Source organism: Chiloscyllium plagiosum, chromosome 11, assembly GCF_004010195.1.
Source record: "Chiloscyllium plagiosum isolate BGI_BamShark_2017 chromosome 11, ASM401019v2, whole genome shotgun sequence".
In the NCBI taxonomy this organism is placed as follows: domain Eukaryota; kingdom Metazoa; phylum Chordata; class Chondrichthyes; order Orectolobiformes; family Hemiscylliidae; genus Chiloscyllium; species Chiloscyllium plagiosum.
The window spans coordinates 30,030,683-30,058,670 of record NC_057720.1 but is presented as its reverse complement, the minus strand read 5'-3'; the positions used below and the strand labels follow the sequence as shown (position 1 = coordinate 30,058,670).

The following is a 27,988-nucleotide window of genomic DNA, read 5'->3' as shown; positions in this document are numbered from 1 at the left end:
GCAACTGCAGTTGATTTTGTTTTGAAGTGCTTTCTTTCAGTAACAATTGATAAAATCTTTTAGCTGTAGCGTTGACCTTTTGATTCCAAACTGCGGGGATAATAAGGATATAATATTATATATGACAGTAATGACACATTTGAAAAAGTTCATAGTTTCTCGTTATCCTCTTGAATAGTTAAATTCTTCAAAACCTAGCCAAATTATTCTGTGGTGCATAAGTGAAGTAATCTTCAATTGCCACAGGGTAACAAAACCGTCTGACTGTGACTTTAAATTTTAGGCATTCTGTGCTAGGATGATACTGTTTTGAGGTTGTTATCCGGAAGAATGGACTTCCTGAAGCCCATGCAGTTAAAACTGCAGGACAAGTTTGAATTTCTTCCTCTCGGTTTCATGCTTGCAACCAGCCTGACTGAAGTGTTGAAGACCTGTTAGGTGCTGAAATACATAGTTACAGCCGGTAAATGCTGGTCTGGGATCCGGTAAATCTGGGGGTGTGGGGAATATTATTTTGGGATAGTGGTTAGGGAGCAGATATGTTGAGGGGAATGTTGGAAGGCAAAAGGCAACATTCCTGCTCCTCCTGGTCTGCAGGTAGTTCTGTAAAGCCACATTGCAGAACTACAGAACAGTTATGGTGCAAAGGGGGCTATTTGGCCCATTGTACATGTACTGGTTCTATTCCCTAGTGCTAATCCTTGCACAGCATTTCTATTGAATACTTGAACTGAGCATGGATCCATATTTTCAGAATGCAGTACATTCCATGTCAAAACTCCTCATTGAATGAATTTTTTTTTTCACATGCCTTGCTTCATTTGCACATTTAAGTTAACCATATTCGACATGGGTGAGTCCTTTGTAACTCATTTCAGCCGAAATTTCCTAAATCTTGGGAAAGCGAGCTGACTTGAATTAAAAGTACATTGGTTGTTAAAAGGAAGGCACGTGCCTTTTTAGCTGTTTAAATGACCAACCAACTTCCAGTGATTAGATTAGATTAGCTTCCCTACAGTGTGGAAACAGGCTCTTCGGCCCAACAAGTCCACACCGACCCTCCGAAGAGCAACCCACCCATTCATATTCTCGTACATTTAGCCCTGCACCTAACACGACAGGCAATTTAGCATGGCCAATTTATCTAACCTGCACATCTTTGGACTGTGGGAGGAAACCGGAGCACCCGGAGGAAACCCACACAGACGCGGGGAGAACGTGCAAACTCCACATAGATAGTTGCCCGAGGCAGGAATTGAACCCGGGTCCCTGGCGCTGTGAGGCAGCAGTGCTAACCACTGAGAATGGCCCCCCTGTCCCTCAGCTCACCTCCAATAAAATGAGAAATTGGTTGGAGTCTTGTTTCAGAAATGAATTCAATTTAATTAATTCAACAAAAATTCAAATTCATGTTTTAAAATGTTTATTCTTTGAACTGAGCACACTCTCGTTTGTTTTTGAAAGTTAAAATTAGAGTAATGGAGGATATTCCATTGTTCATGTGTTTATGTTTTTGTCAGTAGGTTTCCATTGAAACTAAACTATCGCCCTGTATGATTATTACATTAAAGCACCATGAATGATTACAAAGAGGAATCTGTTTCTTTCACTGACATTTTTTATTGTTGATATGTTATTTAGCTCTCAAGGAATCAGAACGTCTCTACCTGGACAAAAAACTGGTAAGTTTATAAAAAATTCCAAGTGACCTTCAATTTGTTTCCCAATATTGTCTGGCTTTTATATTCCTAATTATAGTGAACAATTTGCCTCATCCAGTACGAATTACACGTCAACAGTTGAACTAGGTTTGATTTTCAAGAACAAGGTTAATTTCCTTGACTGCTTTTTAATGATGATTTTAATTTTTTTGTAACATGCCTGGAATCATTTCACTTTCCTTCTTTGTACTCATTCAAAAATAATAAGCTTTTTCTCAAAAATTAGGTATAGAATTGTAGAATTTAACAATATAAGAGGCCTTTGATCCATTGTACTGGCTCCAAAGAGCTAACCAGCTACTCCAACTCTTGAGCCCTCTAAGTTAATCACTTTCAAGGGTTAAACAGAACTGCACGTAGCACTCTGAGCTCTTTATAGGGTTATAACATTCTACTTTATTAACTTGTATGTTATCCCTCTACTAAGAAATGCCAGCACCTTAATTAGCTCTGTTTCTCTGTCATTGTATCTTAACCATCATGCTTGCAAAGCTTTCTCTACTTTTACAATTTATCTAGATTCTTAGACAGGCGTCACATGTTAAACCAACATTTACCTTGAAGCTGGATTTTCCTGTAGGTATCGGAACCAACTGAGTGGCCGGAAATCTGTCATGCTGGCAGCAGACGGTCCTTCCACCCTCTGTTATAATGGACAGCAGTGGGCCAGCAACTTTGGGAAATCCCTCAGGAGGTCCGGCAGCCCTGCCGGGAGACGAAGGCATTGCTGAATCAGCTTGAGAATCACAAAGGCACCTTTTTGATCATAGAGTTCCATCAGTATGGAAACAGATCATTTGGCCCACCAAGTCCACACCAACCCTCCAAAGAGCATCCCACCCAGTCCTAGCCCCTGTAACCTTACTTTTCCCTTGGCTAGTCCACCTACCCTGCATATCCGTGGACACTATGCACAATTTAGCATGGCTAATCCACCTCACCTGCACATCTTTGGACTGTGGGAGGAAACCAGAGCATCAGGAGGAAACACTCTGACACAAAATGTGCAAATTCCACACAGACAGCTGCCCATAGCTGGAATCAAACCTGGGTCCCTGGCGTTGTGAGGCAGCTGGGCTAACCACTGAGTGACTTTGCCACTCTTTGTTTGTCAACCAAAGGTTGCACTGAAGACTTCCAAAACTGGTGAGGACATCAGAGATGTGAGGGAAATCCTTTCTGATAGCATTATGTCTTCAAAACTCTGATGTTGTAGTGTGGAACCTGGCTTGAAACTAGGCCTTCAGTGAGCAGATGACCTCAGCCAATAACTGAAAGTAGTTTGGAGGGTGGAGGTGAGTGAACCTCCTGTTAAAATATCAGTGGTTGTGCAAAATGGCTACCTAGTCCCTTTGGAGTATAAACCAGTATCTGGTTTGTTCTTGTGTTGTCTCCTGGAGAAATAGAGTCCAGAGTGTGGTGCTGGAAAAGCACAGCAGGCCAGGCGTCCAAGGAGCAGGAAAATCGATGTTTTGGGCAAAAGCCCTTCATCAGGAAAGGTGATATTTCTCCATCCTGACTCTAGCAATGGCTGATCAAGGGGACAAATTATTTCCAAAGTACCTGGTTGAGGAAGATTTTCCTCTGCAGATCATGCATCATAATATTATAGGAACTGAAACACAGGCTGGTATCCTGTCACCAACTCACCCTTTACTTACACATGGAGAGTCATTGACGCTGATCCAGCTCCCTCATGGCCAGCTCTGAGTGAACAGGATACTGGACACTCCTGTTCTTACCTGGTCAGCCAGGGTTCCCTGATTAAGGATGTTAATCCGGTCCAATCGGGGAACTCATGTTCTATGAAGTACACTTGGCTGACCTCGTTACAATCACTGCAGGAACATCCTGATCTTTTTTCATTTATATGGAAGACTGACAGAGCGCAATAGAGTGGAAGTAACTCATTTTAGAAAATGAATGAGTCAACAATTAAGCATCTAGCAACATTTCAGCCACCACATTGCTGCAGTTTATGCATACTATGCAAAAAGCTTTATGTTCTTTGGTTTTAATTAGGTGTAGAACCTACTTTGAGGAGCCTTTTTGATGTTGGTAAAAAGGGACAATCTGCATAGCTCAGAATTTTCATGGACCTGTTCCCTACAACTTTGGTCCATCTGTAAGTTCTTATATAATGTAGGAATATTTCATTTTGGGATCAACTGATGGAGGCTGAGGATGACTTTTATGGAGGTATATAAAATCATGAAGGGCAGGAAAATGTGAATAGCCAAGATCTTTTTCCTTGGTTGGGGGAGGAAAAGAGTCCAAATTGAGAGGGCATAGGTTTAAGGTGAGAGGGGAAAAATTTAAAAAGGACCTGAGGGGTAACTTTTTCATGCAGAGGATGGTGCATGTAAGGAATGAGTTGCCAGAAGGAATAGTGGAGGCTGGTACAATTACAACATTTAAAATGATTTGTAGATGAATAGGATGGGTTTAGAGGGATATAAGGCAAATCCTGACAAATCGGACCAGGTCACATTGGGATATCTGGTCGGTGCAGATGAGTTGGACTGAAGGGTCTGTTTCTGTGCTATATGAATCTATAACTCACCAATCTACTATAAAGCTGCCAAACAGGACTACTTGCATTGCAAACAGCATAAGCAGCAATTAATAGACACAGCTATGCAATCTCCCAACCAACAGATCACATCTAAGTTCTGCAGTCCTGTCACATTGAATTGTGAATGATGGTAGACAATTAGACAACATGATGGAGGAGGAGGCTCCATAAGTACTTCCCCCCTCAATGATGGAAGAGCCCAGCACACAAGTGCAAAAAGATAAGGCTGACATGTTTGCAACAGTTGTCAGCCAGAAGTGGAGTGGATGATCCATTCCGGCCTCCTCCAGTAGTCCCAGCATTAAAGATACCAGTCTTCAGCCGATTCAATTCACTCCACAGGATATCAAGAAACTATTGGAGGCACTGGATACTGCAAAGGCTAAGGGCCCTGACAGCATTCCATCTATAGTACCAAAGACACATGCTCCTGAACTTGCCATACACCTATCCAAGTCAATCCAGTACAGCTACAACACTGGCATGTTGTGGAATATGGAAAATTTCCTAAGTACGCCCTTTACTCAAAAAGCAGGACAAATCCAACCTGCCTAATAATTGCCCTAACAGTCTCAATCATCCCTATAATGACTTAATCATCAGTTAAGTGATTTAAGGTGTCACCAACATTGCTATCAAGCAGCACCTGCTCAGAGATAATCTGTTCAGTGAACCCCAGCTTGGGCTTCGCCAAAGCCACTCACCACCTGACATCATTGTAACCTTGGTTCAAACATAGACCAAAGAGCTGAATTCCAGAGGGGAGGTGAGAGTGTTAAACGCAGCCTTGACATCAAGGGTTGTCAGTGTGGCATCAAGGAGCCCTACGAAATTTGGAGTAGGTGTGTATTTGGGGCAAACCCTCCACTGTTGATGTCATGTCTGGCATATAGGAACATGCATGTGGTTGTTGGAAGTCAGTCATCTCTGTTCCAGGAACATTTGCAGGAATTCTTCAGGGTAGTGCCTGTGGCTCATCTATCTTCAGTTGGGTAATCCAAGATGGAGGATGCGGAAAAATTTCTGGCTGTAAGAGCTGCTCCTTTTTATTTTTGAGGTATTTCAGGTGTTGGAGGTGATTTCCTTGAATTCCAGGAGCAGCAATTACTGTTTTATAAGCTGTTGCATTGTTTTGGAACCCTGGAAGAAAAAGTCAAAGCAACAGCAGTTTTAAAAGGGAGAAGAGCAGACAAAGGAAGCACATGGTGAGGACAGTGCAGGGGAGAGAGAGCGAGAGAGAGAACCTGCAGTTACCGCCTTTGCCGTTTGAATCCGTGTATCGCTCGACATCGGAGTGCATCTGGGAAAATTAACAAACAGTGAAATTCACAACTAATCTTGGAGGAGCTGTTGGGCAAAGTTCACAGCACAGAATCAAATAATGTTAATCGTTGTTTTAAGTCTGTCCAAGAGAGAGGCTGCAGTAGTGAGTACAGTGAATTCTTTCTTGATTATATGTTTTTTGGAGATAAGTCTCTTACACTTTAAATATAAGCCATAGCTATTACTTTAACCTGGGGCAGTGTTTGTAGAGGAATAAGATGGTGTTATTTTCTGGGTCTGTAGATTGTGAAGGAGCAAAAATGGCCTTTACAGTGACATGTACTTCTTGTCAGATGTGGGAGTTTAAAGAGAGTTTAAGGGTTACTGTGGATTATATCTGCCATAAATGCTGTTGGATGCGAATCTTATCAGATCGAGTGGATTGGTTGGAGAGACAGATAGAAGCGATGAGGAATTTGCAATAGCAACAGTATGTGATTGATGGCAGTTATAGGAGGAGGCGGGGGGGAGTCTCAGATACAGTCACATAGATGGGTTTAGCTCCAGGAAGGGTGAGAGAGGTCGGCACCTAGGGCAGGAGTCTTTTGTGGATATACTCATTTCAAACAGGTATGCTGTTTTGGAAAATGTAGGGGGTGATGGATTCTCAGGGGAATGTAGCATGAACAGCCAAGTTTCTGGTACTGAGACAAGCTCTAATGCAACGAGGGGTACGTCGGCTTCCAAGAGATCAATTGTGTTAGGGGATTCTGTAGTCTGAGGTACAGACAGACGTTTCTGTGGCCAGCAGAGTAAAAGCAGAATGGTGTGTTGATTCCCTGGTGCCAGGATCAAGGATGTCTTGGAGAGGGTGCAGAATGTTCTCACGGGGGAGAAGGGCGAGCAGGAGGTCATTGTCCACATTGGAACCAACGACATTGGAAGGGAAAAGGTTGAGACTCTGAAGGGAGATTATAGAGAGATAGGCAGAAATTTAAGAGGTCCTCAAGGGTAGTAATATCTGGATTACTCTCGGTGCTACGAGCTAGTGAGGGCAGGAATAGGAGGATAGAGCAGATGAATGCATGGCTGAGGAGCTGGTGTATGGGAGAAGGATTCACTTTTTTGGATCATTGGAAGCTCTTTTGGGGTAGAAGTGACCTGTATAAGAAGGACAGATTGCACCTAAATTGGAAGGGGACGAATATACTGGCAGGGAAATTTGCTGGAACTGCTTGGGAGGATTTAAACTAGTAAGGTGCGGGGTTGGTGTGGGGAGTTTGTTTGGGACCCAGGGAGATAGTGAGAAAAGAGATCGATCTGAGACTGGTATAGCTGAGAACAGAAGTGAGTCAAACAAACAGTCAGGGCAGGCAGGGACAAGGTAAGACTAATAAATTAAACTGCATTTATTTCCATGCAAGGGGCCTAACAGGGAAGGCAGATGAACTCAGGGCATGGTTAGGAACATGGGACTGGGATATCATAGCAATTACACAAACATGGCTCAGGGATGGGCAGGACTGGCAGCTTAGTGTTCCAGGATACAAATGCTGCAGGAAGGATAGAAAGGGAGGCAAGAGAGGAAGGGGAGTGGCATTTTTTATAAGGGATAGCATTATAGCTGTGCTGAGGGAGGATATTCTCGGAAATACATCCAGGGAAGTCATTTAGGTGGAACTGAGAAATAAGAAAGGGATGATCACCTTATTGGGATTGTATTATAGACCCCCCCAATAGTCAGAGGGAAATTGAGAAACAAACTTGTAAGGAGATCTCTGCTATCTGTAAGAATAATCGGGTAGTTATGGTAGTGGATTTTAACTTGCCAAAAATCGACTGGGACTGCCATAGTGTTAAAGGTTTAGATGGAGAGGAAGTTAAGTGTATACAAGACAATTTTCTGATTCAGTATGTGGATGTACCTACTAGAGAAGGTGCAAAACTTGACCTACTCTTAGGAAATAAGGCAGGGCACGTGACTGAGGTGTCATTGGGGCAGCACTTTGGGGCCAGCGACCATAATTCTATTCATTTTAAAATAGTGATGGAAAAGGATAGACCAGATCTAAAAAATTGAAGTTCTAAATTGGAGAAAGGCCAATTTTGACGGTATTAGGCAAGAACTTTCGAAAGCTGATTGGAGGCAGATGTTTGCAAGTAAAAGGACGGCTGGAAAATGGGAAGCCTTCAAAAATGAGAACGAGAATCCAGAGAAAGTATATTCCTGTCAGGGTATAGAGAATGCTGGATGACTAAAGAAATTGAGGGTTTGGTTTAAAAAAAAAAAGAAGGAAGCATATGTCAGGTATAGACAGACAGGATAGATCGAGTGAATCCTTCGAAGATTATAAAGGAAGTAGGAGTATACTTAGGAGGGAAATCAGGAGGGCAAAACGGGGACATGAGATAGCTTTGGCAAATAGAATTAAGGAGAATCCAAAGGACTTTTACAAATATATTAAGGACAAAAGGGTAACTCTGGAGAGAATAGGGCCCCTCAAAGATCAGCAAGGCGGCCTTTGTGTGGAGCCACAGAAAATGGGGGAGATACTAAATGAATATTTTGCATCAGTATTTAGTGTGGAAAAGGATATGGAAGATGTAGACTGTTGGGAATTAGATGGTGACATCTTGCAAAATATCCAGATTACAGAGGAGGAAGTGCTGGATGTCTTGAAGTGGTTAAAGATGGATAAATCCCCAGGACCTGATCAGGTGTTCCCGAGAACTCTGTGGGAATCTAGAGAAATGATTGCTGGGCCTCTTGCTAAGATATTTGTATCATCGATAGTCACAGCTGAGGTGCTAGAAGACTGGAGGTTGGCAAACATAGTGCCACTGTTTACGAAGGGCGGTAAAGACAAGCCAGGGAACTATAGACCGGTGAGCCTGACCTCGGTGGTGGGCAAGTTGTTGGAGGGAATCCTGAGGGACAGAATGTACATGTATTTGGAAAGGCAGGGACTGATTTGGGATAGTCAACATGGCTTTGTGGGTGGGAAATCATGTCTCACAAACTTGATTTGAGTTTTTTGAAGAAGTAACAAAGAGGATTGATGAGGACAGAGCAGTTGATGTGATCAATATGGACTTCAGTAAGTCTTTCGACAAGGTTCCCCATGGGAGACTGATTAGCAAGGTTAGATCTCATTGAATACAGGGAGAACTAGCCATTTGGATACAGAACTGGCTCAAAGGTAGAAGACAGAGGGTGGTGGTGGAGGGTTGTTTTTCAGACTGGAGGCCTTTGACCAATGGAGTGCCACAAGGATCGGTGCTGGGCCCTCTACTTTTTGTCATTTACATAAATGATTTGGATGCGAGCATATGAGGTACAATTAGTAAGTTTGCAGATGACACCAAAATTGGAGGTGTAGTGGACAGCGAAGAGGGTTACCTCAGATTACAACAGGATCTAGACCTGATGGGCCAATGGGCTGAGAAGTGGCAGATGTGTTTAATTCAGATAAATGAGAGGTGGTGCATTTTGGGAAAGCAAATCTTAGCAGGACTTGTACACTTAATGGTAAGGTCCTAGGGAGTGTTGCTGAACAAAGAGACCTTGGAGTGCAGGTTCATAGCTCCTTGAAAGTGGAGTCGCAGGTAGATAGGATAGTGAAGAGGGCGTTTTGGTATGCTTTCCTTTATTGGTCAGAGTATTGAGTGCAGGAGTCGGGAAGTCATGTTGCGGCTGTACTGGACATTGGTTAGGCCACTGTTGGAATATTGCATGCAATTCTGGTCTCCTTCCTATTGGAAAGATGTTGTGAAACTTGAAAGAGTTCTGAAAAGATTTACAAGGATGTTGTCAGGGTTGGAGGATCTGAGCTGCAAGGAGAGGCTGAACAGGCTGGGGCTGTTTTCCCTGGAGCCTTGGAGGCTGAGGGGTGACCTTATAGAGGGTTACAAAATGATGAGGGGCATGGATAGGATAAATAGGCAAACTCTTTTCCCTGGGGTCGGGGAGTCCAGAACTAGAGGGCATAGGTTTTGGGTGAGAGGGGAAAGATATAAAAGAGACCTAAGGGGTAACTTTTTCATGCAGAGGGTGGTATGTGTATGGAATGAGCTGCCAGAGGATGATGTGGAGGCTGGTACAATTGCAACGTTTAAGAGGCATTTGGATGGGTATATGAATAGGAAGGGTTTGGAGGGATATGGGCCAGGTGCTGGCAGGTGGGACTAGATTGTGTTGGGATATCTGGTCAGCATGGACGGGTTGGACCGAAGCGTCTGTTTCCATTGCTGTACATCTCTATGACTCTATGCTGTTAAAGACCTTCCCTTCTTCATAAGGTCAGAAGTGGGGATGTTTGCTGATTGATACTGTAGCAGTGCATGTTCAATTGTAACAAGACCTGGACAGTAACTAGGTTTGGGCTGACGAGCGACAAGTAACATTTGTTCCACACAAATGACAGACAATGACCATCTCCAATAAAAGACAGTCTAACCATCCTCCCTTGATGTTCAATGGCCATCACTGAATTCCATACTATCAACATCCTGGGATTTACCATTAACCAGAAAGACAGTGGCTGCAAGAGCAAGTCAGAGGCTAGGAATACTGCAGTGAGTAACTCACCTCCTAACTCCTCAAAGCCTGTCCATCATCGAAAAATCAGGAGTCTGATGGAATACTCCTCACTTGCCTAGATGGGTGCAGTTCCAGCAACACTCAAGAAGCTTGACATTATCCAGGGCAAAGCAGTCCACTTGATTGGCACCATGTCCATAAGCACGTGAAGACAGTTCCTTCCCTTGATTTGTCAACTTGCATGGATTCCTGAGTGATAAATTCTGATTGAACCTATACATTTGGACCAGGTGTCCTTGAGATACCTCACCTCACTTGAGTGGAGTTATACATTCCTGACTCTAGTGAATGTTTATTGAGTCTCAGGTTGTTCCTTCTCTAAACACTTTTATCTTTGAATATACTTCAGCCAAAGAACTTCCAGTATTTGGGAAATGGTTCCCCTGTCCCAAAATGAGTGGACACCAGATGGAAGAGGAAAAACGGCAAATGAAATACTTGAAACGACATCATTAGTTTTCCAAACTAATTGAAAGACAGAAATGGAGAAGAGAAAGATAGCCAACTGTCATGGTAGAATGCAAGGGATTTTTAAAAAAATACAATCTTTCCCTTTATTTTCTTTTTAGTTGATGCGGCAGTTGGCCCAATGGCCAGGAATGTGGATAGTTTGGCATTGTGCATGAGAGCTCTGTTATGTGAAGATATGTTCCTGTTGGATCCCACTGTACCACCTATTCCCTTCAATGATGAGGTAATGTGTGAGTTGAACTGTACTTTTATCTTATCCTTTTGTCTTTCCTCCTGTTCCCCCCCTCTTGCCTCCACCCCACGTCATCCAAAAGAATTTCCAAAGCTTCTGATCCCTTTAGAATAAGAGGGATTTATTGTGATGGACCATCAATAATTGTGGCTCAAGGTGAGTTAGGCTACTGTTAAATAAATGATTTTTTTGACATTTTCAGTGCCTAACACTTCCAGGTTAGCTTACTAGTCCAAAGATGTGCAGGTTGGGTGGATTGGCCATGATAAATTTTCCGAGGTGTCCAGGGATGTGCAGTTTAGGTGGATTAGCCATGATAAAATGTGGGATTACAGGAATAGGGTTGGGGTCTGGATCTGGGTGAGATGTTCTTCCGAGAGTAGATATAGGCTCGATGGGCTAAATGGCCTCTTTAAGGATTCTATGATTCTACTTCTAGAACAGATCTAAGGGAAATGTTATGAATTGTGGTCTCAACATAGGACTTTATATTATTTATAATTCCAATATATACCATGATTTTGTATCCATTTATTTTAACAAGCAGACTATAGTGAAGTGCAGATTAGAATTTCTTATAGGCACACTCTGTATAAAATAATTCTTGCTTGTTTTGTATAATTGTGTTCCAATTAAATCAAGTGTGCTAAGGGATTTCACTAGGTCTCACAGCGAATAATCCTCCAAAAGCTCAATGTCATAGGCAACAACATATAAGATGCTCCTTGATATCTTGTATGCCTACTTGCCCAGTACCATTGAACCATATACTAACACATAATATTGCCCCTGTTAGGTTCTCACCAAGCTGTGAATGAAACATAAGCATTGAATTTCATATTCAGGCTATTTTAATCTTGTTCCAAAAAAAATGCATGGGCATTGAAAAACTTATAAATTGATATTTCTTTTAATTTTGAGAAGGTTATGTAGCTATTTATCAACCAATGCAGTTGTGTAAACTGACCCCTGCAGAGTCATTCTTGGAACTCAGCGAAACATTCATACGGAGTCCAACTGTATAAAACCATCTTAATGACTGTATGATTATTTTGACACTTAATGGATTCTTTGGGAATTTTTCAATGCAACTGACCAGGGCAGGAGTGCAGGCTCATGATCTACACTCTTATTATCAAAAATGGAATGGGGTTAGAAATCCCAGAATTGGGCCTGCTTATAACTTTTAACGTCATCTTCATGTCTTTTATTTGACATGCATGAAAATCCAAGCCTCTATCTCAGTTCTCCTTAGAATTCAAAGCCATTGACCCAGCTCTGCTAAAAATTCGATAGAGGAGGTGACTGCTTTGTCGTATTATTGCTGGACTGTTAACTGAGAGACCCAGGTAATGTCCTGAGGACCTGGCTTTTGAAACCTGCCATGGCAGATGGTGGCATTTGAATTCAATAAAAAAAAAATCTGGAATTAATGATGACCATGAATCTATTGTCAATTGTCAGGGAAAACCCCACCTGATTCACCGAACATCCTTTAGGGAAGGAAATCTGCCATCCTTCCTGGTCTGGCCCACAGCCATGTGGTTGACTCTTAATTGCCCTTTGGGCTATAATTGCTGGCCTAGCCAGTGATGCCCTTGTCCCATGAATGAATAAAAAATTAAAATATGCTTGCACAGCTCTCAACTGTTCTGCTCAGTATGTAACTATCACTTTCATTTGATTTATGTTCTTTCATTTTAGGTGTTTTCCAGCTCTAAACCATTGAGGATAGGTTATTATGAGAGTGACGAGTTTTGGATTCCCAATGCCAGCATGAAACGTGCAGTAATGGAAACCAAACAGCTGCTGGAGGAGGCTGGCCATACAGTGAGTTTATTAATAATCAGAAGGAGCAGAGAGAAGAAATGTTAAAACACAACAGGTCCTCGATGGTTCTACCTTTTGGAAGGATGTACTTTAGAATTCAAATAGCATAGCATAGATGGGAACCATTTGGCCATCTCACCTGAACCAGGTCTTCATTCCTCAGCTTGCTCCCCATATTCCTGCCCTTTTTCCTTCCTTCCTATTATTCTATTCCATTTTGTCTGATCTTGGCATAAAGTATCTTTTTAAGCGTCTGTTTTTATTGAGGACGTTTAAATCTTAATAGAATTTATGTAACTGTAACTCTCAGCTTCCAAGCATTCTGAGCTAACTGATGCTGTGGAGTAACCCATATTTTTTGATATGGCTTTTTGTTTTTTGACTGAAAAGACAGGCTGATTTTTCATGCTATGTTGTTTTCTGGGCAGGTGGTATTTGCCATGCTGTTAAATGTTAGTGAAATGTTATGATGACCTGTTAGGAGAGATGAACTAGTTCCACGTCCCACTCTTCCACTGTCACTGTGAAGGCAGTGTTTCTTTCTCACCTGAGAAATCACAGGAAGGGGTGATTATTAGTTTCCCCATATTTATATTACCAATCCTCATCCAATAAATGTATCCACTACCTGTTCCTTGTTCCATCAAGCCTCAGACATCCCTACAGTGAGATAGCACTGGGGAAATACCCATTCTGTCCCCACGTAGTCTGAAATAATGTTCTCTAGTGGGAACCTTCCTGACATGCTCTCTGTTAGGGCCGTATGAAGGCCTCCTCCAAACTGGGCTTCAGGTACTTCAGGTACAAAAGCCAGCCTATCTGACATGGTGACCAGTGTGGGCATGGTGTCAGTTTGGGAGGGCGGGCAGTGAGAATTCCTCACTCTGCATTCACTTATGTCAGGTTAAGGGCAGTGGGGACCTCTGAGAGCTTTAACCTCTTGCCTGGTTTCTGAGCCCTTGCCTCCAGTCCTATAAACCCCACCACACACAATAGCCTAACTGTCTCCATGCTGATCCTCTTTCTGATGGTGGGGTTCTGCCAGCAACCACAGCCTCTGATTGGCCAGAATCTCCAGGCGGGACAGGACATTGTTGTCCCAGGATAAAGTGTGCCAAAAGGGAAGGTATTCAATTAGGTGTCTGCTAGGAATGTGATTCAGTGGGCTTTCTTGGTGGTGGGAGGGTGTAGAACATAGTATGGAGAAAGTGAGGACTGCAGATGATGGAGATCAGAGCTGAAAAATGTGTTACTGGAAAAGCGCAGTAGGTCAGGCAGCATCCAAGGAGCAGGAGAATCGACATTTCGGGCATAAGCCCTTCTTTCTGACCCTCTCTCTCTCTTTAGTATCCTTACGTAAAGATGAGGAAGGACACCACTTCGACTGGGACAACACATTCAAGTGGTGTCCTTTCTTATCTGTAAGGATACTAGAGAGAGGGCCATGGCGTTTTGTGGCTAGTTGACCCTCTCTCTCTAGTATCCTTACATACAGATAAGGAAGGACACCACTTTGACTGGGACAACACATCCATCCTCGGACAAGCCAAACAGAGACACGCACGAGAATTCCTAGAAGCATGGTATTCTAACCGGAACTCTATCAACAAACACATTGACATGGGCCCTATTTACCACCCCCTGCGAAAAAGAACAGGAAATGGCATCACCACAGGAAATGACATCACCAACCCAAACATATAAATAGAAAGCAGGAATCATCAGCAGTGCTTCGTCCGGAGGCTCACTGAAGGTGTTACCTAGTATGGACGAAACATTTGGAAAATGAACCTTCCAGCTCAGTGAGCAAAGTGGATCCAGAACTTTCAGTATATCAGATTGGAAATCATGTAGAATGGATCAAATGCCACTTTGTATTTGAAATCGTATTGGAAAATGTTAGCCTCATTGCTTCAGTCAATGCAGAGCCTCGCAAAAAGATACAATGGTTTGAAAACTGAAATGGAGAAATTGCAAAGTTGAGTTGGAGAGCTGAATTTGCTAGGCACCCAAACAAGGCCAGATCAGAATTTTGAAATATTAGAGTTGAATGCATTTATGAAAAATTGCGAAGTGAAAATATTATTCAGGCAAGCAAAACATTTTTAAAAAAATGTAAATGATGCATTATGTTTTGAAGGTTCCATCATTGAGAGATGCCAGGAATATGAAACTTGTTGTTTTTAGTGATGTCTGTTATGTAGTTCTCTGTAATGGGTCCTTGAGTGCAAGAGAGTTTAAATTTTCTTGTGGGAAAGGGAGGCAAATGTTGCTTTGGAAGTGCAAAAGATCAGAAGAGTAGTAAAATGTAGTTTAGTGGTAGAAACTCTTGGTGAGATGGCACTTTTTCCAACTAACCATTTAATTCAACAAAAAGCATGACTCTCAAATGATCCCAAATGCATCTGTCGCTGACAAAAACAGAAATTGTTGGAAAAACTCAGCAAGTGTGGCAGCATCTGTGGAGAGAGATCAGCATTAACGATTTGAATCAAGTGACCCATCCTCAGAACTGATGTTTTGTCTCTGATTTACAGCAACTGCAGGTTTCTTTTTTGGCACCTGTAGCTGAAGTCATGTTCCACACAACATATAGGATCAAAAAGGAAGAAATCATAAAGGCAAAATTATCAGCTCAACTGCTCAGTATTCAGAATAAAATAAATGAATTAATGTCACAAATAGAGGTTACTTGGTATGATCTTACAGCCACATGGTTACAAGGGGATCAGAGCTGAGAACTAAATATTTAGGGATATGTGACTTTTTTAAATGGACAAGTGGAAAGGGAAATGTGGGGTGTAGCTTTGTTGTACGAGACGAAGTAAGTATGATTGCAAGAAATGAGGCTGGAGTGAATGATATAGAATCCATATGGTGGAGGTAAGAAATAGCAAGGGGAAAAGGACACTGGTAGGAGTAGTATATCTCCCTCCTCCCAACAGTAGCCATACTATTGGACAATTAATTGGGGTATGTAAAAAAGAAGCACATTAATCATGGATAATTTTAATCGTTAGGTAAATTTAAGGAATTAAATTGGCTGGGGAAGGAATCATAGAGTATATTTAGAACAGTTGTCTAGAACAATATAAGAGCATAAGATGTAGAAGCAGAAGTACACTATTCAGCCCATCAAGTCTCTCTGAGTTTGTGCTGGACAGTAGTGTTGATTCCAAATTCTCCCTTTTTTCTAAGAACACTCCAGTTGTGGTAATGAGGTCTTCCAGTTGGAATGTCAACTCTGAAACTTAAGGAATTCCGAAAAAGAGGGTGTGAGGGCAAAAGCTGTTGTTCTGGGAAGCTATCTGGGACTTTGTTTCGAGATCAAATCCAGTATACTTTTTTACAAATGAAACCTAATCTCTGAATGTTATCATCTTGGTGTCTCCATCCAAGCACCTTGTTCCATGAAAATGCAACCTTATAATTGCTGCAGCCTGTGTCTTTTACTTTCCAAAGTGTTCTTTCCAAAACATTCAAGATGTACAGTAAATGCACTGTATCCACAAAATCACAAATAGCAAATTCACCTAGTAACAACAAAAATCAACATCAGGCAAAAATTGCATGTCCGTGATTATTAATCTATTTGTAATGAACTGTATACCTGTGAATTTCATCATTCGCATGGCATTTCAGAAGTGGAACCCTTGCGGATAGAGGGTTGACTGTACAATTAATACTTTACGTAACACATCTTCATAACAATGTGTTAGGAATATAGTGATTCAATTCCTATCTTTGCTAAATTAGCTGATCTCAGCCAGGCCAAATCTGAGCACCACAATTCATATCCATTCTTCCTGACAAAGGGAATAGTAAAACAGTGAGAAACCCAAGAGCTTGTTTATGATAAAGTCCAATGGTCCTTTTCATAAATTTTGAACTTGGGTGTCAAATAATAGCCTTATGCTTAAGTCAAATGTTTTTTGAAACTTGTCAAAAACTATGCATGAAAAATGGGAGCCAGGAGATTGCCAGTACCCATAGGAGCATACCTCAGTAGAAAGCTGTGCCTTTAAAGGATAAGAAACATTTGGTATAAACAGTATGTTTCAGCTTGCCTAAGACATAAATCTTCCTTTGTTTCAGTCAAATCTTTGTATCAGTTTTCAGTAACATAGCTATTGGACATATCAGTGAAGGAATCTATTTAATAACACTTTGCACGCAGAAGTAATATTGATGAAACGTTCTACGAGCAGGCTGGGTGACAATGTGACCACTTGAGGATAGGGAAAACTGCTATTAAATACTACCTAAGCAAACTACTAAAAAGATTGCTTATGGGGCAGGTTGCTGAATGCAGCCTGACGATATTAATGCTTAAGTGCACGTAAACCCTGATTGCAGTGCATGTAGCCTAATCAATAAAGTCATGGCCGATTCTCTGATAATTTCTGTGTTGTATTTCCCAGGAGGGAAACTAGTGATGAAAAGCAGAAATGAATTCATAAAAATCAAGTTAGAAACTTAATGGAATCCTTCAGGGATGCAACAGGATTTGGTGGATGAAGTTCAGAACGGTGATGTGGTGTAGGATCAATAAGTCTGACCAATGTCAATTTGTGAGGAAAGAATGGCTTGTAGAAATTTTCTAATCAGCCAGCTCCGAGATGTTACTACACACCTTTTGGAGCAGGTGGGACTTGAACCTAGGCCTTCTGGCCCATAGGTAGGGACACTGCCACTGTGTCACAAGAGCCCGAAAGAATGATTTGTATATACTGTGTGCTTGCTTAGATCCAGTGATTGGAAAGTTTTCCATTTTTAATTATTTATGGCAAGTGGTGTAGCTTTTTTTTGGATGTGACCGTATTCTTGTTCAGGTGAGTGCAGGGTGAAGTCATGCTCCACCTAAAGCTGACTTGAAGGAGGAGAGGCAGTGGAGAGCAGATTCTGCTTTTGCCTGGAAGGACTATGTTAACCCAGTAAAGAATCCTCATTCCATACCACTGCATATCAAAACTAGAATGTGTAGTAAATATTACTTCAGTTTATTTTTAATGAATTAACATTCGTAGTGTTGATTTTTAAAAAAAAATTGTAAAGTTCGACTATAAATGGGACTCATTTCAACAATTCTGCAGAACATACTTCACTGCTTTTGGTTGTTGAAAGGAATGACAATTACTTAAAGCTGTAGAAAAGATATAGCATAGAAAGGCCATTCAGCCTATCATGTCTGTGCCAGCTGAATAAAGGGGCAGTACGGTGGCCCGATTCCAGCCACTAACAACTGTCTATATGGTGTTTGCACGTTCTCCCCGTGTCTGTGTGGGTTTCCTCTGGGTGCTCCGGTTTTCTCCCACAGTCCAAAGATGTGCAGGTCAGGTGAATTGGCCATGCTAAATTGCCCACAGTGTTAGGTGCATTAGTCAGAAGGAAATGGGTCTGGGTGGGTTACTCTTCGGAGGGTCGGGGTGGATTTGTTGGGCCAAAGTGCATGTTTCCACACTCCAGGGAATCTTAAAGAAATTAGCTGCCTATTCTAATCCCATTTAGCAGCATTTGGTCTGCAGACCAGTGCTTTGGTTGTAGCTTGAGCATCAGCATCCTTTCAAAGGGATTGAGTGTCTACAGCTCGATCATCAAAATAAGCAGAGAATTGTGTCTCTGGGTTAAAACCTTTTTCCTTCTGTCCCCTCTAATCTTTCTACAAATCATCTCCAGTTTTGTGCCCTGTGATAATTGACTTTTCCATAGGTCCTCTTTCCCACTTTATCTACCTGACCTGCCAACCAAACAATGGTCCATTGCTGCAGCAGATAGTGATCTTATTCACTGTCAACTACCTGGCCAATTTTGATGTCATTGCAAATTTCCCACATTTAAGACTAAATCATTAATAAATACTACCTCCAGCAAGGGACCCAAAACTTAGCCCCATGGAACATCACTTTTATATGCTTTTTCATTTTTAAAAAAAAAACCTGTTGACCATTATCCCTTTATTCCGACCATTGAACCAATTTTGGACATTATCCTTGCTTAACAAAAACATGCTGACTATTCCTGATTAATCCATGCCTCTACAAATAGCAGTTAATCTAGTTTCTTGTCCACTACCTATAATTATTTGACATATCCCTCCCACCCTTTTTGAATAATGATAAAACATTTCCAGACCCTCAATCCTCTGACACCTTGCCTGCATCTATTCAGGATTGGAAAATGATCCTTGGAGTTTCTACTATTTCTCCCCTTGCTTCCCTGTACAGCCTAAGATATAATTCATTTAGCTCCAGAGATTTGTTTACCCTCGGAGGCCAATTTCTCAAGTACTTTCTTTTTCATTATTGAGAGATTGCATGTAATATTTCCCATTCCTCTTTAACTAAAATGTCCACATTATTCCTGCCCCTTGTGAAGATAGAATCAAAATACTTATTCAGGACCCTGCCCATATTTTCTGCATCCATGCACAAGTTACTATGTGCATCTCCAATTGCCCCAATCCTTTCCTTAGTCATCCCCTTGCTTTAAATGTTAACGTCTAATAAAACACCTTTATTTGGATTTTCCTTGAATTGCCCAGTATTTCTTTATAGTATCCTCCTTTTGTTTTCCGAATTTACTTGTTCATTTCACCACTGTAATCAAGGAAGTAACACCTTAAAGTTTTGAGATCATCTTAAGCTCTAATTTTCTATTTTGTTTCCCTGTGCTCTTCTAGAGAACCAAGATGGTTCTAGTTTTGGCAATACCACAGTGTTTTCTTTTGGGGACATGTCTACACTGTGCCCATAAACTTGCTTTTGAATGACTCCCACTAGATTGTCATTGACTTTGCTTTAACCTATCCACTTTTGCCAGATCATCTGTCACATTTGTAAAATGTGCTTTCTGTCAATTTAGAATTTAACTCCCTTTCTATCTTTGGCACTTTTCATAATGATTCCAGATCTAACTATTATTATCACAATCTTCAAAATGGGCACGACATCCACATGCCCAAACTTCACTTCCTAAGATTAAGCTTATAAATGGGCCTGCTCTCACTGGGGCTGATATGACTAAAATAATTAATGCAGTTCAAGAATTTTGTGGACCTTGTCCTTTTTAAATCCTAGTTGATATTTGGTAGTTGAAGTCCTCCACTACGATTGCCCTATTGTTTGTGCATTCAGAAATTTATCTATGTATTTGATCCTCTAATTTTGTTCTACTCTTTGGGATCTATAGTATGCGAGCAGTGTACTGCTCCTTTATTTGTTTCTGAGCTCAATTGATATGGCCTCATTACATGTTTCTTATAGTATATCACCCCTTCTGTCCTCTGATTCATCACTTAACCAATAATGGTTATGAAAACTCTACAACCAAGAGTGTTGAGCTGCTGTCTTTTTCCTTCTTTAAGCAAGGTTTCTGTTATAAGAATGCTGTTGTGTGTCCATTCTGTGCCCTTGGCTTTATTCACTGTACTTCTTAAGTTTACGTACATACCTTTTTAAAAACTGCTCATTTTTTAGTCTGTGCCTCCTCTATCTTTCAAAGTTTGTTTAAGTTTCTATCTCTCATTCTCTGCTCTGAATTTGCCCATGGGTTTCCATCCCCTGCCAATCTGGTCCCCTCACCAATAGCACTAGCAAATTCACTGTAAAAATGTTATCTTAGTCCTGTTCAGATGTAGATTGTCCATCTTGTACAGGACTCGCCTTCCCCAGAACCAATCCCAGCGCCCTAGAAACATACCTACTCCTACACAATCTTTCCAGCCACATATGCATTTGGTCAATTTCTATGCTCACGAGCATGTGGGACTGCCGTGTTCTAGAGACCACTGTTTTAGAGATCTTGCCTTTTTCAGTCTCCCAATGAGGACCTGAAGTCTGCTTTCAAAACTCATTCCCGTTTCTACCTAAATAGAAGATCCTGCAGCCATTCCATAACATATGCTATCCTGGAGATAACATAGCATCCTAGATCCACTTTAACAGTCACATAAATGTGTTTCTGTTTCTCTGACTGTGGAATCCTTATCATTATTGATCTTCTATTCTCCTTCATTACCTTCCACCTTGCCTACATCTGTCTACATATGAATAGGACTAAGATAAACATCTTTACAGTAAGTTTGCTAGTGCTATTGGTGAGGGGACCAAACTGGTCCCCTGTACAGCTGAACCCCCCAAGGCACCAGTGACTTATCTCTGGTTGCACTCTCCTGAGGAACTATCGGTCTCAGTGACTTTTTAATGGAACCAATTCTAAAGCCTGCCACATGCAAGGTACATTGTCTGCCTGGGTCCTATACTAATTCATACTGCCTGACAGTCACCAATTCCCTCTTGCCTGAACAGTCTAACCTGCAAGATGACCACTTCACTAAATATTCCACCTATGTTGTCGTCTACCTCGCAGATGCAGGTTCCTGGAGCTCAAGCTTGTGTGGCCAATGACATTTCCTGCAGATGTTCTTCTGGGAGGCCCATTGTGTCAGTAACTTCATGCATACTACAAGATGTACATTTCACTTGGCTGAAGTGACCTTCCATCCCTTAATTTACCCCTGACCCCACAGCATTAGCCTGAGCCTTTTGGATTAGTGATTCAGTGATATTACTACTGTGCCACCACCTTGGCTACTTACTTTCAGATTAAATTTTTATCCTTTATTGTTCTTGTATCCTAAATGTTCTCTCTTCTTTTCAGCTGGTTCCCTTCAAACCTCTGAGAACTCAATCTGTACTCAATGAACTTATTATAAATGGAATGACAGCTGATGGTGGCTCTACACTTTTGGAAAGATTGTAAGTCTCATTTTAGTGAAAAGTCTATGAAATGTCTTTTCAGTAGAATTTTAACATTGCACTTTTGTCAGGTTGTTTTTAAAGTTTACATATTACCAATTACTTTGATTGTTATTTGCTGCAGTCTGTTTCTTGGCAGTTATGGATTTGTAATACGTAACTGACCATCACCCAACCTTAGTTGGTACTTTGCTCCTGAAACAGCATAGGTCAGGATGAATGAAAATATAAAAGTTATACAGTTACAGGCATCAAAGTTGTGATTATATCAAATGTAAGGATTGTGGTCAATAGTTGTGACTCCTTTTTTTTTTAAAGAAAATTCAACATAGTGTTAAAAGTTGTCCTAATGGATGGCACAAGTGAGACTTATCTTCAATAAATAAAACAGAGAGGCTAGGAAAGTACCAGATCTTAGATTTAATTCAATTGCTGACAATTTACCAGAACATATAATATAACATTCAACCCAGAGAATGACAAGTTAATTGTGAATCTTCCAACTTTTTCCTTTTTGACCTTTCTGTCTTTGGCCTGCTCAATGAAGCATTTCCAAGCTCTGGGTAGACCACCTAATGTTTCAGTTTGACTTTACAGTGTTAAGGGTTCAGCAATGAGTTCAGCAATTTTGGATCATGACCGCTTCCTCCATTCAATTTTTGTTTTTTTTTTTGCTGGTTCCTTTTTTCTCTTGTATCTTTATTTGGTTTGTTGTAAATTCAGATAGCAGTTACCAAGCCCATTGCTTCTCATTTGGAATTGTCTTCTATTTACAGGGCACCCTCGATTATCGGGACCTTGAGATCTTGTTCAAATAATTCGAAATTTGGATAATCGATGTTTGGATAAGAGGTTGCCCTGTATTGACTTTTACCCATTACCACTAAACTATTTTTAATATTTACTTTTTTCTGCCCTCTGCCCTATCACAAACTGTCCCTTTTCTTGTCTTTCTCTAACTCCACCCATCCTTCCTTTCACTTGCTTCAAACTTATTACATTTCTGCCTTTCATCAATTCTGATGGAGTATCATCGCTCTGAAAAATTTAACTCTATTTCTCTCCACAGATGCTGCCTAACCTATTGAATATTTCCCAGAATGTTTAGTTTTCATTTCAGGTTCCAAGAATCTGCATTACTTTGCATTTGCTTGATCAGATAAAATTGAATTCCACAATGTAGAACTCTTTGTGACGTAAAGAGCAAAGAACGATACAGCACAGGAACCGACCCTTCGGCCTTCCAAGACTGCACTGACACATTTTGCCCTTTCATTCTAAAACTGTCTTCACTTACAGGATCCATATCCCTCAAAGCTCTTCCTATTCGTGTATTCATTCAGGTGTTTGTTGAATGCTGCTATTGTGTCTGCTTCTGTCACCTCCTCTGCTAGTGCATTCCAGGCACTCACCAGCCTTTGTGTGAAAAACTTGTCAGACACACCCCACATCCCTCTGATTCCCTCCACCATGGGAAACAGCCTCATATGTTCCACTTTATCCATGTCATTCAAAATTGTATGAACGTCTATCGGGTCACTCTTCAACCACCTCTATTCCAGGGAAAACAAACCCAGTCTATCAAACTTTTCTTCATAGCTAAAATCCCCCATTACTAGGCAACATCCTAGTGAACCTTTTCTGTACCCAATCCAAGGCATTAGCATCCTTCTGGTAGTGTGGTGACCAGAACTCTCTGCAATATTTCAAGTTTAATAAAGATTATTAGCTGTGGGAAATGTGGCGACTCATTATTTTCTGTGGATTTTTGCGGTGCATTTATTAGCTAAGAAGCTTACAGCAAAAATAATGGAAAATGGAATAAACGGATTATGATTATACGCATAGAGCGATAGCTTGGAGGACAGAAAGCCAATTGTATGGACAAAGCTTATATCGTGAACTGTGAAGATGTGGTGGGAGATACTCCACAGAGACTGGTATTAGAACTAATCTTATTTATGATATCCACTAATGATCCTGTCTTCAGGTTTGTGGGAACAATGTTGTACTTTGCTGATGGCACCATAATAGAGGCTGGGAAATAGGGCAAATTTGCCAAAGAGGATATAGACCAGGCATGATGGACATCTAGATAGTTAATATAGACTCGAGGCATAGAATACAGAAGCAAAACTTGAAGGTATTTTTAGAATATTATTTGAATTGCTTTTGTACACTTTAGCAAAAAGTTTAAAAGCAAGAGTAAATTATAGTATCGACGATTCAGAATTTTGTCAGGGAAGACTGATGAGAGACTTGAGAAACCACGATGCTTATTACTTGGTGATATACTTTTAATCAGGGTTGTTATTTTAATTGAAAGTTGAGTCTTTAGTTGCTTGGTAAGTTGGCAGATATGTGTAACAAAATCATGATTTGTGCGTGCATGGGAATTTGACACTGTGGCACAGGATGTAACTCAGATGGGTACAAAGATTTGTCCACTGATCTTCCTCAACAATGTTATCACATGCTTTCATATGGAAACCAATCAATGCGACTAGCTCTTATGTTACTTGTACTTTTCAGAAAAGGAGACATCATCGATTCGACTTTGAAAGATCTGTTTTTTATAAACACAGTGCCTAAAGTACTAAAGAAGATCCTGTACATGTTTCTGAAGCCATTTGTAAGTAAAACATCCCACCCAAATTTGCTAACTTTTAAAAATAAATAATCTAATTTAATGAGATCTTGCAGAAAAATATAAAAATGGGATGCATTTTTAAAAAAATTGGAATTGGCATTTTTGCTTTGCAAATACCATTTGTACCTCCCTAACATGGCAGCATTGGAATTGGGCCTTTGCTGGACCAGAGACTGCCAGATTGTGAGAGGTCATATGTCCGGGTCAGTATATTGAAGAGAGAAATTTGGGATTTCTGTTAACTAGTCCATCAAATAAGTGGGGCTGCAGGACAAAAATTGTGAAATTCAGTCCAATAAACATGAACAAAATGATTAATTACAAAAAAAGCACTCTTTCCTAATGCCAACAGCAATAGCTATCCACGTTGTGTTTCGAATCATTGAGGCAGAGGTACAAATCATTTCTGTTGCCATTCGCTTGATGATTTTCTTAACTCTGCTGTGAACCTTTCTGCTGAACTCATGTCTGTTTTAATATTGAACACGACAGCGAGGCCAGTCTAATCTAAGTTTGAGGATCTCAGAGGGATAGAAGAAGTCCTTTGGGTCACTGTGTCTGTGCCAGCCTATCTGCACTAAGCCCATTTTCCAGCACTTGGCCCATATTCTTGAATGTTGTGACATTTCAAGTGCTCATCTGTGTACTTTTTTAAAGATTTGAGGAGTTTCCCATCTCTACTGCCCTTGCAGGCAGTGCCCATCAAATATCTTGAGCAGAGCACGGCTTGTATATTGGATCCACTTGGGACCATTAAGTGAACTATTTGGAGGCAGTTTATTAAGCGGTCTCTAGTGTCAAAGGACTGACTTGTGAGGGAGGAATGAAGAGATTAAACTTTCTTTTAGTTTTGAAAGGAAGCACTTGAGAAGTGCTTCTCTAGAGAGATAGTTATAGGATTTGAAAGAACTGACTCCCCATAATACGACTTTAAATTCTGATAATAACATGAAGGAGCTTGTTCAATGTAATAAAAGGAAATCACAATTCTTAACGAAGATCAACACTTGAATAGGTTTAGTTATGGAGAATGCGAAGCTAGACCTTGCAGTATTTTAAGAATAATAAGTTGGTGAAGTAAGGGATCTTTATTATCTCTTTGGATAAGTGAATTAAGGTGTTCCATATATATTATTAATAATGTAACTTATAATAAAAATTATAATTTTAACACATACAGTCTACTCATTATGCTACTCTAGACTTATAACAGGAATAACCAGCTGGCGGAGCTATTGTCAACAGTTTGGAATTGCTATCAGTAAGGTTGATCTCCATAGTTTTAATAAATTATTCAATAGTTATCCCCTTTTCCTTTCCATCCCGCACCATTAGCTCAAATCACTGTGGAATTATTAAAGTTTGACTACTCCATACTCCTCTATCTCCACTCCTATTTCTATTGTCATCCAACAGTTTGGGTTAGAACAGACTGTAATACCCAGCATACAAATATCTTCATGGCCAGTTCTGCCACAGTCACATCACCTTGAGTAATCCTCACCCTTCCTGAAATCACAAGCTACCAGAGCATCTGTCTCCCCTGCACGAGACAACTTGTACCCAAGGGAAAAAAAAATCCTGGAGATTGTCACAGATAATGGTGACAATCTTTGCCATTGTTTTGTTTCCCAAATAATGTTCCAATCTACCACATTCTTGTTTGATTCCTAGGGCAGTTTAGGAACCCTGTTTTTTTGAAACGACATTTAGACTGGATTGAAATAATTGTTAGTTTGTAATGAAATATGTCTGAATAATTACTGTTTGGTTTCGATGTTTAGCTGCTATCAGTACTACTACTTAATACCTATAATCTCTCTCGACCTGTTTTAGAGTCCTAGAATTTCTGAGACCCTCAAGTATTTGGGTGGAGTAAGGTAAGGTTTTGAGCAGCTTTATTCAGTCCTTATTTTGATTTTGTATTCTGTATGAATTTGTTTATGAATTTGTCTTTTGAGTATGGTGATAATTTATTTTAGAAATATCTTTCTAGAAGCCACCTGCATTCTCTCAAACTGCTCTGGATTGTACATTGCAAGTCCAGTACCTCTGCCTGATAACAGAGGAATGCCTGCTATTAAGTGATCAGCCCCTCCTTTTAGTGTGGCTCAGAGTGATTGATGGCTATTAATTGTAAAATTCAAAATTATCAAAGGAACATTTTGATTTTGAATAGTTCCAATTATTTAAAATTAAATTTGCTGATTTTTTTTAACAGCTATTGGTAATATTAGAGTATTCCAAATTTACAATGAATGCAGTTAATTCAAACCTTTTTATTTCCCTTTTTCTTGCGTCTTTCTCTTTTGTAAATTGCTTGCATCTTTCTATGTTCTTTTAGATCAATCTATGAACTGTGGGAACAGCATATTGCAAGACAGGTGAATTTCACTTTAGCATGTTTAAGATGTTGCTTAGTTATTGCTTATGTTTTCGGTGTTTTTAAATGTCAGTTAATGAGAAGCCTTAGATGATTTGTGACTTTGTTTGGAAATGCACTTTCTGATGCATGGGACGAAATTTTAACCACAAGTGGGTTTGAAAGGGGCAAGATTCCTAAATTGAAATGTGTGACCTACCCATTGTTTCATACTTATCTCCGATTTTGAGCATCTGCTTCGTCCTTGGCCTTTTGAGATCCTTATGTGGCAAATAAATGTTTGCTTCAGGGACATCCTACTGTGAATTGCTAGTTTTTCTGAAACAGAAGAAGGCCTCTGCCAACAGGTGTCCTGACAGAATAAAACTGAAAGAACTGCGGATGCTGTAAATCTAAAACAATAACAGAAATTGTTGGAAAAACTCAGCAGATCTGGCAGCATCTGTGCAGAGAAATCAGTGTTAATGTTTCTGGGCCTGTGACTTCCTCAGAACTGATGGCAGCTAGAAAGATAGGGTGAGGAAATGGTGTAAGGATTAAACAATAGGTACTAGAGCCCAGAGAGAGAGAGAGAGAGAGAAGAACATTTAGACAGTCAAAGGAGTGGATAATGACCTGCTGGGAGGGTGAATGGAGACTGTTAGTGGCAAACAATAGTTTAGTGTATAGAAGCAGACCGTTCGATCACTGGAATCATATAATTATTTGTTTGTAATGAAAGATGTCTGAATATTTACTGTTTGGTTTCAATATTTGGATACTATCAGCACGTTTTTTTCATATCAATAACCTCTCTACCTGTTTTTGAGTTCTAGAATTTCAGAGACCGGCAAGTATTTGGGTGGAGTAAAGTAAACCGCTTGGGAACTCTGCAGCCTTCCAGACTCCGTATTGAGCTCAATAACTTTGGGCTTTGAACTCCCCTTGCCCACAGCCCCCGCATATCAGGCCCTGTGATCACATCGTCAATTATAATTTTAATTTTAATCCATTGTTAGCCACTAACAGTCTCCATTAGCAGCTATTCTCCCTCCCAGTAGATGGTTATCCATTCCTTTGTCTGTCCAACTGTTTTTCTCTTTGGGCTCTATCCCCACCTATCGTTTACTCCTTAACCCCTCCCCACACTCTATCTTCAGTACAAGCACTGACTATCTTCACAGCTACTATCAGTTCTGAGGAAGACTCAGTGGACTCGAAACATTAACTGATTTCTCTTCACAGATTTGCTGAGCTTTTCCAGCAATTTCTGTTTTTTGTATCCTGACAACTTTTGCTGCAGATTGATACTGGTCAAGAGGGTTCTTTGGGTGTCTATACCAGTTGAGGAATTCCCCTCAAGATCATACCATTCATTTTAACTCCCCCCTTTCCTACCCACTATCACCTCCTATCTAACCCAGCCCCACGTTCCTCTAGAACGCACTTTGTTGTGACTGCCTGTAGTCCTAGCTGTGGCTAGTGCTCAGCCCTGGTGCTGTTAGGACTGCAGAGCTACTGGCCATTG

The 27,988-nt window shown here is 40.6% G+C and overlaps 1 protein-coding gene and 1 long non-coding RNA gene across 5 annotated transcripts in view; one reads left to right on the top strand and one right to left on the bottom strand.

Moving 5' to 3' along the window:
- The window catches only part of LOC122554251 (vitamin D3 hydroxylase-associated protein), a 62,382-nt gene that overhangs the window by 19,746 nt on the left and 14,648 nt on the right, over window positions 1-27,988 (top strand). For 3 of the 4 annotated variants that reach the window (XM_043698983.1, XM_043698982.1, XM_043698984.1), the window contains 7 exons: window positions 1,642-1,682; window positions 10,729-10,853; window positions 12,567-12,692; window positions 21,351-21,448; window positions 23,981-24,080; window positions 25,935-25,978; window positions 26,443-26,482. In XM_043698983.1, coding sequence (XP_043554918.1) covers window positions 1,642-1,682; window positions 10,729-10,853; window positions 12,567-12,692; window positions 21,351-21,448; window positions 23,981-24,080; window positions 25,935-25,978; window positions 26,443-26,482 — 574 coding nt within the window. Of the gene's footprint in view, window positions 1-1,641; window positions 1,683-10,728; window positions 10,854-12,566; window positions 12,693-21,350; window positions 21,449-23,980; window positions 24,081-25,934; window positions 25,979-26,442; window positions 26,483-27,296; window positions 27,533-27,988 lie in introns of those variants that run through there. The other variant, XM_043698986.1, reaches the window with a different exon arrangement.
- Window positions 9-3,412, bottom strand: LOC122554252. The gene is made up of 3 exons (XR_006312951.1): window positions 3,372-3,412; window positions 2,279-2,426; window positions 9-90 (listed from the first exon to the last, which is right to left on the bottom strand). It is a non-coding gene; the product is annotated as an uncharacterized LOC122554252 (long non-coding RNA).